Source organism: Myxine glutinosa, chromosome 7 (genome assembly GCF_964187855.1).
Source record: "Myxine glutinosa chromosome 7, kmMyxGlut1.1, whole genome shotgun sequence".
Classification (NCBI taxonomy): Eukaryota; Metazoa; Chordata; class Myxini; order Myxiniformes; family Myxinidae; genus Myxine; species Myxine glutinosa.
The window spans coordinates 127,830,976-127,842,752 of record NC_136267.1 but is presented as its reverse complement, the minus strand read 5'-3'; the positions used below and the strand labels follow the sequence as shown (position 1 = coordinate 127,842,752).

At 43.4% G+C, this 11,777-nt stretch overlaps 1 protein-coding gene across 1 annotated transcript in view; it reads right to left on the bottom strand.

Moving 5' to 3' along the window:
* Window positions 1–2,197: 2,197 nt before the first annotated feature.
* MYLK (myosin light chain kinase) overlaps window positions 2,198–11,777 on the bottom strand; it is a gene marked incomplete in the record, with an annotated part of 313,975 nt that continues 304,395 nt past the window's right edge. The window contains 3 exon segments of the mRNA XM_078782291.1: window positions 2,198–3,851; window positions 4,455–4,625; window positions 7,806–7,923. Coding sequence (XP_078638417.1) covers window positions 3,649–3,851; window positions 4,455–4,625; window positions 7,806–7,923 — 492 coding nt within the window.

Below are 11,777 nucleotides of genomic sequence, written 5' to 3'. Positions count from 1 at the left end.
CGGCCCATTTCCTTGTTTTCAATGCTGAGTGGGGTAAGGCGTTCCATGAAATCCCTAGTTTAACATGTTATCCATTCGTATTGTTAGTTCTCAATGACCCTCTTCTAACCCCGGTGGGAAGATCCATTTCGTGGAGCCTCTTTTCTGAAAGATATCTTCAGGTGCAATCTTAAAATACCTAATAGTCCAAGAGGGTCTTTTTCCCCATGAAATATTTGATCCAACTCCTTTCCAACGAATCGCCATGGTTATTTCTCTAATTTAGATGTTTTATCATTTAAGGAAATCACATTTTGTCCCATGTGTTGGTATTTTATTGCACAGCCACAGGGTGACTCCAAATCAATCATTATCTGACCTCATTTCAAAACTCACTTACCACGGATCACACCTTAGATATATTTAATATATAATTATTTTTTAACATTAAACAAGTTGTGATGTGAACGATACCTAGACAAGAGACATGAGATCAGGGCAGTCTCTGGACATCTCTCGAGCTTTTGATACAGTCTGGCACCCATCTTACTCTCCAAACTCTCTGCTTATGGCATCCAAGGTCAACATCACATGGCCTCCTGACTTTCTCTACTCTCGTAGGCAGCGGGTAACACTCAACGGAATCCTTCCATCGCCTCTCCTTGTGAGGACTGCAGTTCCCAAAGACAGAGTTCTGGGCCCAGTCATATTCATAATCTTCATAAATGATCTCTCTGACTCTCTGGAAAATCCAACTTATCTATTTGCTGATGACTCTGCAGTCCACCTTCAGCTGTGACCTCTCTCATTCTTCAGACAGGTAGGCTGCAGCCTCTTCCCTCTCTTCAGACCTTGACAAAATCACGAGCTGGTCAAACACCTGAAATATGTTTTTCAATCCTGACAAATCTCACGGTCTCACTCTCCCTGAAAGGAGTGTATACCAAACCCTCCCATCTACTTTCTAAACAATCCTCTTGAGGAAGTTCAGTCACTCAAACTCCAAAGTCTCACTATCAGCCACGATCTTTTGCAGCAAACCACATTTCAAAGTTGGCCTCCAAAGCCAGCCACCAACTGGGCATCCTCCATCGTACAGAGTCCTTCCTTGGCACACCTGAACTCCTATCTACCTACAGCCTGGCGTTGGCTTAACGGTTAGGGAGCTGGCTTGGGATCCGAGGATCCTGAGGTTGAATCCCAGTAGATCGTTAAATTCACGCCAGGTGGATTGACTCAGCCTGTCATCCTCCCGAGGTGGGCGAATTGAGTACCAGCTAACTGATAATGGGGCACGGCATCAGTGGCACAAACGCGCTTCAAGAAAAATGATGCAAACCAGCAGCCACAGGCTGCATACAAAACAACATCTACCTATAAGGCTTTCATCCATAGCTTTATTGAGTATTGCTCTCCCCTCTGGGGTGGCGACCCAGCCTCACATCTTTCTCATCTTGACGCCCTGGAAACCAAGGCCTTCAAGATCATCGGAATCTTTCGTGATGAACATGAGTCTATGGGCCTATCACTTTCCCATCGTAGACAGGTTGATGGCCTATTTGTCTTCTACCACCTCCTTTCTGGTCTTGCACTCTCTTCTCTTTCTATGGTTTTTTTCCCCTCCAGGTTTGTGCAGGTTCCCCTCCAGATTTCCTCCATGAATCCCGTTCTGCTGAATCTACCAAAATCCAGGATCACTGCTCACTTACACTCATTCGTTCCTCTTTTTTTCCCCCACCTGTGGAATCAACTTCCACATCCTGTTCAATCTCGATCTTCCATTCAGGTTTTCAAAACAGCTCTTCACCACCATCTCAGATCATTCCCCATTCAAAACCATGATCTTTTCACCCCTGTTAACCCCTTCCCCGACCTCCAAACCCACCTTCTTCCAAATTTTCAGTTTTTCCTTCCTGAGAGTTTACCTCTGTATCGATCTTGTACACCCCGTGCATCCTCCCCGACCCCACGTGCCTCTTCCCATACCCCTCAGTCCAAGTCTGGCTCTATGTTGTCCTTCAACCCTGCTGTTGGTGTTTTTCCCCTCTTTCTACTGTTCCTTTTGTTCTGTTACATCCTGATCCGTTCAGTGTTCTAGCACTTCCACGAGCCTTAATTTTGTATCCAAAAAACAATTTAAAAAAATTTAAACAATAATACATAGGATGGAATAGGCAGAATTTTGTTCATTCACGTTAAAAAATCAGAAAAAAGCTGATTAATGAAATGTACTGAAATATTTATTGTTCATAAATGCTAAACTCAAAAACATCTGCAGAAAACATCCATTCTTACAGTATGCTTCAAATTTACCGAAAGATAAAGATACACGTTTCGACATTTCTTTCAGATATCAAAATTTCAAAATCGCTTCGCTGACGGGTTTAATCAAAAGACAGAATGTTGTACTTCACAAACATATTGCATATCTATCTGTGAATGTCAATGAGGATGTAAAATGAAGTGAAAAGCGGGGGGGGGAAAAAATGATATTTTATAACACGTAATTGTTGTTGTCATGGTGGCTGTGGTTGTTTGTGTGTTTCTTCTGTGTACTTTTATATTTTTTTCTATTGTTTCAAGAAATATTACAATATATAATTTTGTGTGCTCCTCCCTTGTCCTTCTGACGGGTTCCTGCTGCCGTAGAAAAATTTAATGTTACTGTTGGAGCTACTACATTCAGCTCCCATTCCCGTTTCTTCTTCTTCAATGTCGGAAAGGTGACCTTTTGAAACAGGCATGTTTATGATTAAACGGGCAAAAAAATTTGTTCTAACTGAATTTATTAGTTTTCTAACCAAGTTTATTGATTACTAGCTTTCTTGCCAACAGTAGTTTATTATTCAACAACAGTTTATTATTCTACGCCAGCAGGAACCCCATTATAATGCACATGACACAGGGATGGACGGACGATTCTCCTTTTAGTAATACAATATTATGAGTAACTTAAGTAAAGTCAACTTTAACTTTCAAATAAAAGGTAACAATTATAAGGCGTTAATAGTGGTTGCATAACATCTGGAAGTTTGTAGTTCGCATTACATATGCGCCATTGCAAACTCAAAGCAGCTTCAAAAATATATATTGTGTTTCTTCATCCATGTAAAAATAAATGTGCAAAACTTCACTCGTACATGAACACAAAAAAGTAGGAAATATGACTAAGCGCAGCTGGAGTAAAACGGAAAAAACAACGAATTAAGCACTGTTGGAATGCATTTAGGTTACTGTGATGTTCTTTTGACTATGCACAACCCCAAAAAAAAAAACAATAGTGAAAGCGGTGACCATTTTGGCCTTTACCATAAAGTGACCATAGGTTGCATCCACACGACAATGATAGAGTGTGAAAACAGCCATCAAGAAAGCAAACAGGCCAATAAAGTTTAAAAAATAAAAATACAAAAAAGAAAAAAGTTGGAGTTCATCATTTGTAAACCATTTAAGGCACTCATATCCGCAGCAAAGTACAAAAAGGTGATCCGGCAGAAGCAAAATGCAACGGCATGGCAGACGATCGAGTAATATATTCGATCACATGTCCTAATGAACTTCCAAAACTGTCTCGGTTCACTTCCGTTGGATCACGTGTCCCAATGAACTTACAAACTCTTTCAGTTCACTTTCGTTGGATCACGTGTCCCAATGAACTTACAAACTCTTTCAGTTCACTTGCAGGCGAGCTGAGCAAGAAGCTTCGCCGAGCACATTGAGAGCTTTGCACATGTACTGTCCTTCTTCACACAGCGACGTGGCCGAGATGGACAGTACACAGTTTCCTTCTTCGTCGTAGTCGATCTGATACAACTGAGATTCTTTGATGGCCTGTCCGTTGCAATACCAGATTACTTCAGGGTCTGGATAACCTGAAAAGACATTTGCTAAAGGGTTATAGTGCCAGCTATATATAAAGGTCGATTGACTGCTGTAGATATAACTTTTTCAAAAGGGCAAATAACAAAGCAAGTCGGTGCAGCGAATGGAGACAAAATGAGAAAAGTGGATTTGTCAAGTACGTAATTGGCCAAATTTAACCGTTAATTCAAAACGTAAGCACAAGACTCCACATCAGATGTACAAGCCCATCCATATGGTTGTAATAGGAGTGTGTACAGCTAGTCATTTCCAAAATTGGGCATTGCATATTAAAAGTTACCAACTTTGGTTATTTCGGAACACCAAAGAGGACACCGTTTTTAGAAACAAATATCAAAGCACGAACTTGGCATTTCCCCAGCCACAGACAACGGTTACCAGAGAGAGAAAAAAAGAAGATTCCAGTTATGTTGTACAGTTGAAAAATTACAATTTATCGTCTTATCAAAATGAAATAAAAAAAATAACTGTACATTGGAGATGTGACAAAATATGAAGATATCACAAATATGCAACACCATTCACTTCAGTCACATGGATGTCAAAGTAGATGGTGTCAGAAATCATTCTTGACACTGAATACTCAGTCGCACCTTCAATCTTGCACTCAAACTTTGCTGGGGCACCAACAGCCGAAAGCACATCTTGCATGGTTTGGCTGAAGAACGGTTCACACCTCCGCTTCTCAGTGAGCGGATGCTGCTGCTCCTGCTGCTGCTGCTGCTGCTGCTGCTGCTGCTGCTCTGGATGTCTGTCCATTGGTGCTGAATTTGGGGGGGGGAACAACCTCCGCATCACTCCCAGGTCCTGTTATGGACCTCTTCCGAGAAATTAATGAAACTAGAGAGCATCTTGAAATGCAAGGCCCATCCGCATTTGCTTTGTACGCAAACTAAACTTGATGGAAACAACAGCTGAAAAATAATAAATGAATTGTACATTTTATTAATTAGTGTGTTCCATATTCACATAATAAAGGTTTGTTGAAAATTTGATGACAAAAGTTCAAATAGTAAAAAGGTTATGCCTTGGACACATAGGAGTGATTGAAAACCCCCGTCTCCTGCTGCGTGGGGTACGGGCTAATAAGGACTTCTGAAAAGCTGCCTCTCAAAAAGGAAATGGATAAACCTTTTTCTAAAATAATGGATGTATAACAAAATGTATGACTTTTGATAAAATTGTAGCACATAGGATTTATTTATTTTTCCCGTTGCAATTCAAATGCATCAACTTGAATGTACCTGATTCCCTTAAATCTCTGAGGATAAGCAGAGTTGAGCTCAATTGGTAATTTAATGGAAGATCTCCAAGGAACTCCTGGGATTCAGGGGCTGAAGGAAGGCAGGATAGCTTATCTAATCTTCCGAGCTGTCTGGTCATGGATTGGTTAGCTTGTGGAGTCAAATCCCACAATGAAGTGTCATCCTGATGCAGGGAGCGCTGACCTCGGAATACGGCATTCTTAGAATGGCGACGTTAAAGCAGCTGATATTATTGATCTCATAATATTCTTGAAAATAAATAGGCCAATGTGTTCCAGTAACCGAGCTGAAATATCTGGCTTTAGAGTTAGGATATGTAGGTTGATGGTAAAAAGGAGTAAAAATCGAGTGTGTAGTAAAAATGCGGTGAGGATATCCCCCCCCACCCCCCTTCCCACGCCTCCTCCCCCCAAGCCCTCTCCCTCCCACACATCTCCCTGCTCTTAAATGTTGTGTGCTCTCAAGTGTTTGTGTGCTTCCCATTCTCTTGTCTTCCGCTCCCTCTTTTTATATATTTTGTTTGTCTGGTTGATTTGTTTGTGAAGTAAATGTCAGCTCTTTCACGAGCCTCGATTCAGGATACAAAAGATACTTCAAATCAATAGATGAAGTTAATGGGGGGTGGATAAGGCCCAGGCATGATGGATTGAGTGGTCTTCTCCTGCGTCTGTTTTCTTGCAATAAAGGACCACCTTGTGTTTAATAAACATGCATCATATAAAGGAAAGTACAGCACAGTGAAATGTTTTTTTTTTTTTTTTTTTTTTTTTTTTGTATACAAGATCGAGGCTCGTGAAAGAGCGAAAATTAATCACACAGAAAGACAAACAGACACATAAAACAAATAACATCGGGAGCGGTAGACAAGATGGGGAGAGAGGGGGAAGGACACAAACACAACATTTGAGAGCAGGGACCGAGAGACATGGAGACATGGAGAGATCTGTGGGAGGGAGAGGGCTTTGGGGGGGAGGCATGTGAAGAGGGGAGGCATGTGAAGGGGGGGAGGCATGTGAAGGGGGGGGGGGGGGGGAGAGGTATAAACATATGGACACTGCCAGGATTTCCAGGAAATAAGTTGGAATTTCAAACAAGGTGGATCTGGGGTGAATTAGTGGGGGTAGAAAAGATCAAGGTTATGGATGGGGGAAGATAAGAAATGGTGGTGAACAGCTGTTTTAAAGACCTGGAGGGAGGAGAGGGATTGAAGGGAGTGTGGGAGTTTGTTCCACAGGCGGGAGAAAAGAGGCATGAAAGAGTGAAGGTGAGCAGAGAGCCGAGATTTCGGCAGTTTAACCATCAGAGGGTTGCTGGCAGATCTTGTGCGACCTGTAGGAATATTTGGGGGACAGAGCACGGAGAGAGCTGGGGGAGCAAGGCCGGAGAGGAGTCGGTAGAAGACAGAAAGACCACCTACCTGCCTGCGGTGAGTGAGTGAAAGGCCCTCAGAGATAGCTTCATCGCGGGAGATTCCAATGATTTTGAAAGCTTTGGATTCAACAGCGTGAAGCCGAGCCAGGTGTGAGGCAGGAGCACCAGCCCATAGGGGAGAACAGTATTCCATTGAGCTGCGGATGAAAGCCTTGTATGTGGTGAGGAGCTCAGGTGTGCCGAGGAAGGACTTCGCACGACGGAGGATGCCCAGTCGGCGACTGGCTTTGGAGGCCAGCTTGGAAATGTGGTTTTCCCAAGAAAGATCATGGCAGATAGTGAGACCCAAAAGCTTGAGTGACAGAACTTCTTGGAGAGGATTGTTGAGAAAGTAGATGGGAGGGTTGTCCAGTCGATCTTTTCGGAGAGACATAGTAAGAGAGTGAGATTTGGCAGGATTGAAAGACATGTTCCACTTGTTTGACCAGTCTGTGATTTTGTCCAGGTCTTCAGAGAGTGAGGAGGCTGCAGACTGCCTATCTGAGGGAAGAGGAATGGAGCGGCAGAGAGTGGAGTCATCAGCAAAGAGATAGAGAGGATTTTCCAGAGAGTCAGAGAGATCATTGATAAAGACCAGAAAAAGCACAGGGCCCAGCACACTTCCTTGGGGAACTCCAGCCTGAACAGGAAGGGGAGATGAGAGAAATCCATTCAGGGCCACACGTTGACTACGACCAGAGAGGAAGTCCGCAAGCCATGCATGGAGATTTCCATGGATACCATAGGAGGAGAGTTTGGTGAGCAGAGCTGGGTGCCAGACCGTATCAAAGGCCCTTGATATGTCAAGGGAGACAGCTCTGATTTCCTGTTTGGCATTCAGGACCTCCATCCATTGTTGAGACAGCAGAAGCAGCATGTCCAGAGTAGAGTGACCTGGTCTGAAACCAAATTGATGATCAGAGATCAAGCCATTGGAGAAGAGGAAAGATTTCATATCCGAAGCAATGATGGATTCCATGACTTTGCTGATAATTGGGAGCAGGCTGATTGGTCTGTAGTTGCAAGGATCTGTTTTTGCACCTTTTTTGTGTAAAGCGGTAATGTTAGCTGATTTCCAGGATGCTGGCAGATGACCTTGAGCAAAAGATAGGGTGAAAAGAACAGAGAGAGGGTGAGATAGAGCGGCAGAGCAGGATTTTAGGACCCGTGGGCTGATGCCCACGTTTCATGCCCGGACCCGTTTTAGGACCCGTTTCATGCCTGTTACAAGTACAAGTACCAACACTGTTGTCAATTCAGGTCACATACCGGGGGAATCAACAGCATCAGGTGAGATCTTGTGACTGAGAGAAACCTTGCGGTTTCCAACTCCCAGCATGGCCATTGAATGGAGTCGCCCAATGGCTCGCACAGCATTTCCCGTTTTCTAATTCGATAATGGCAAAGGAATAATACAAGAAAGAATACCTTTTCGAATCACAATTGGTGCATTTTAATAAGACTGCACAAATATTTCCTTTTAAAAATGCATTTCGTTATCAGTATATCACAATATTAGAAAGATAACAACAATTGATATACCAATGCTTGAGTTTAGCTTTGGACAATAACAAATTGGTACATAAATTCAGCTCACAACTGGCTATTGTGTATGCCAAATAAATAAATAAATAAACAATAGTAATTAGAGGCCCACACTCTCTCTATACAGTCACTTGAAAAAGTAAGTACACCCCATGTAAAGTTTTGACTTTTTCAACATATTTCAACATACAGCTATTTGATCTTCATTTCAACAATATTGATAGATAAAGGTGATATAATATAACAAATATCATGAAACATTTACATTTTGTAGTCCATTGTATAATTTAAATAAACATAAATGCAAATTTTGCATGTGGAAAAAGTAAGTACACCCCAACATTTATCACCACTTCAAATATCTAAAATTAGAATCAGGTGCACCAGCTCAGGTGCAAATGATTAGAACATCGTTAGAGAGGATCTTGGAGGAACCTGTCTTATTTAAACCTCCGTCATTTAGTTTGGTTTGCTCTTTATTGTTGAAGTGTGCGGCGTCACCATGCCTAGATCAAAAGAGCTCTCTGAGGCCATCAGAAAGGTGGTTATAGATGCCTACGAGTCTGGGAAGGGACTTAAAAAGATCTCCAAACAATTTGAAATCAATCATTCGACTGTCCGGAAGATCATCTACAAGTGGAGAAGATTCCAAAAAAACTGCCAACTTGTTCAGGCCAGGCCGCCTCAGCAAGTTCAGCCTGAGAGCAGACCGCAAGATGCTGGAAGAAGTCTCTCAGAACCCCAGAATGTCATCACGGGACCTACAGGTAGCTCTTGCCACTGTTGATGTCAAAGTGCACGAGTCTTGCATTAGAAAGAGGCTGCACAAATTTGATCTACATGGGAGGTGTGCCAGGAGGAAACCGTTGCTGTCCAGAAAGAACATCAGGGCAAGACTAAAGTTTGCCAATGAACACCTAGGCAAAGACCAGCACTTCTGGAACAATGTGCTCTGGACAGATGAGTCAAAGGTCGAGCCTTTTGGCAACAGTACCAGAAGACATGTTTGGCGAAAACCAAAGACAGCATTTGACCACAAGAAGCTGATACCAACTGTAAAGCATGGTGGTGGAAATATTATGGTTTGGGGCAGCTTTGCTGCATCAGGACCTGGGCAGCTCACCATCATGGAATCCACTCTGAATTCTTCATTGTACCAGAGGGTGCTTGAGGATAATGTGAGGCCATCTGTCGGAAAGTTGAAGCTCAACCGAAGGTGGACCTTGTAACATGACAATGACCCTAAACATACCAGTAAATCCACCAAGGAATGGCTGAAAAGAAAGAAATGGAGGGTTCTGGAATGGCCAAGTCAAAGCCCGGATCTAAATGCCATCGAGATGTTGTGGGGGGATTTGAAACGAGCTGTGCATGCAAGAAACCCCTCAAACATCGCACAGCTGAAATAATTCTGCATGGAGGAGTGGGCAAAAATTTCTCCCAGTCGATGTCAGAGACTGGTAGACAGTTATAAGAAATGCCGACTTGAGGTTGTTTCTGCCAAAGGGGGCAATACCACCTATTGGAGCCAAGGGTTTACTTACTTTTTCCACATGCGAAATTTGCATTAATGTTTATTTAAATTATACAATGGACTACAAAATGTAAATGCTTCATGATATTTGTTATATTATATCACCTTTATCTGTCAATATTGTTGAAATGAAGATCAAATAGCTGTATGTTGAAATATGTTGAAAAAGTCAAAACTTTACATGGGGTGTACTTACTTTTTCACGTGACTGTACATACAGAGTGGCCACAAAGTCCCTATGCATAATAGTGTGTCCTCTATTACTTATTTGTTTTTCAGGTACGGCTTCAGCATGACAGATACCAGTGATTACATGATAGAAGAGAGACTGATTACTTGTGTTTGGGTTCACGACCGCACGCAAGAAGGGGCAAGTTTTGAAGACAAAAGGACAAGCTTTTCACAGAGGTTCGATAAGCCAGCTCCTACGTGCAACACGATGCGGGCATGGGAGAAGAAGTCTTTTTCAACAGAGAGTGTCCTTGATTTGACGATTGACGTGATTTAGAGCAAGACTCTTCTGCAGTGATTTCCCACCATTAAATCAAGACAAACCATATTTATTTCAGATGAGTGTGCTATTTACCTCAGCAATCGATCCAGGATCCATTTTCATGGGGAAATTGAACAGCATCCTCCTCATGTCATGATGTGGGCAGCAATTTCAGAAGATCACTTCATAGGGCAATATCTTTTCGATACAAGTGTCAATCTTGAGATTGTGTTCTTGAAACAACTTGCCTTCGTCTCCTGGAAAGCAAATCCAACGGAAGGAAATCTCATTTCCTTTCACAAAGCCCGAAACAAGTGTGTGTCCACCCTCAGGAGAGCCAGGAAACAATATCTCTCCGTTCTCAAGACCGAACTCTCTTATCTGTCTCCCTCTTCCAAATCCTGGTGGCGTCTGGTCAAATCCGTTTCTGGTGTTTGTTCCCCCTCCATCCCCTCCCTTACCTCAAATGGCTACACAGCTGACTCCGCACGTGAAAAAGCTGAATGCCTCAACTCTGTGTTTGCGTCTAAATCTTGTGTCCCAAACCCATCCCTCTCTGTACCCACCATACCCAGTCGTACCCTGCTGCTCCTGGACTCCGTGTCCTTTCCTCCTGACAAGGTGGAAAAGTTTCTGTCAACCCTCGACTCTGATTCTGCAACTGGACCCGACGGCATCAGCCCACGGGTCCTAAAATCCTGCTCTGCTGCTCTATCTCACCCTCTCTCTGTTCTCTTCACCCTCTCTTTTGCTCAAGGTCAACTGCCATCTGCTTGGAAATCAGCCAACATCACCGCTTTGCACAAAAAAGGTGCAAAAACAGATCCTAGCAACTACAGACCAATCAGCCTTCTCCCAATTATCAGCAAAGTCATGGAATCCATCATTGCTTCGGATATGAAATCTTTCCTCTTCTCCAATGGGTTGATCTCTGATCATCAATTTGGTTTCAGACCAGGTCACTCTACTCTGGACATGCTGCTTCTGCTGTCTCAACAATGGATGGAGGTCCTCAATGCCAAACAGGAAATTAGAGCTGTCTCCCTCGACATATCACGTGCCTTCGACACGGTCTGGCACCCCGCTCTGCTCACCAAACTCTCCTCCTTTGGTATCCATGGAAATCTCCACGCATGGCTGGCGGACTTCCTCTCTAGTCGTCGTCAACGTGTGGCCCTGAATGGGTTTCTCTCATCTCCTCTTCCTGTTCAGGCTGGAGTTCCCCAAGGCAGTGTTCTGGGCCCCGTGCTTTTTCTGGTCTTCATCAATGATCTCTCTGACTCTCTCGAAAATCCTCTCTATCTCTTTGCTGATGACTCCACTCTCTGCCGCTCCATTCCTCTTCCCTCAGATCGGCAGTCTGCTGCCTCCTCACTCTCTGATGACCTGGACAAAATCACAGACTGGTCAAACAAGTGGAACATGTCTTTCAATCCTGACAAATCTCACACTCTTACTATGTCTCTCCGAAAAGATCGACTGGACAACCCTCCCATCTACTTTCTCAACAATCCTCTCCAAGAAGTTCTGTCGCTCAAGACTTTGGGTCTCACTATCTGCCATGATCTTTCTTGGGAAAACCACATTTCCAAGCTGGCCTCCAAAGCCAGTCGCCGACTGGGCATCCTCCGTCGTGCGAAGTCTTTCCTCGGCACACCTGAGCTCCTCA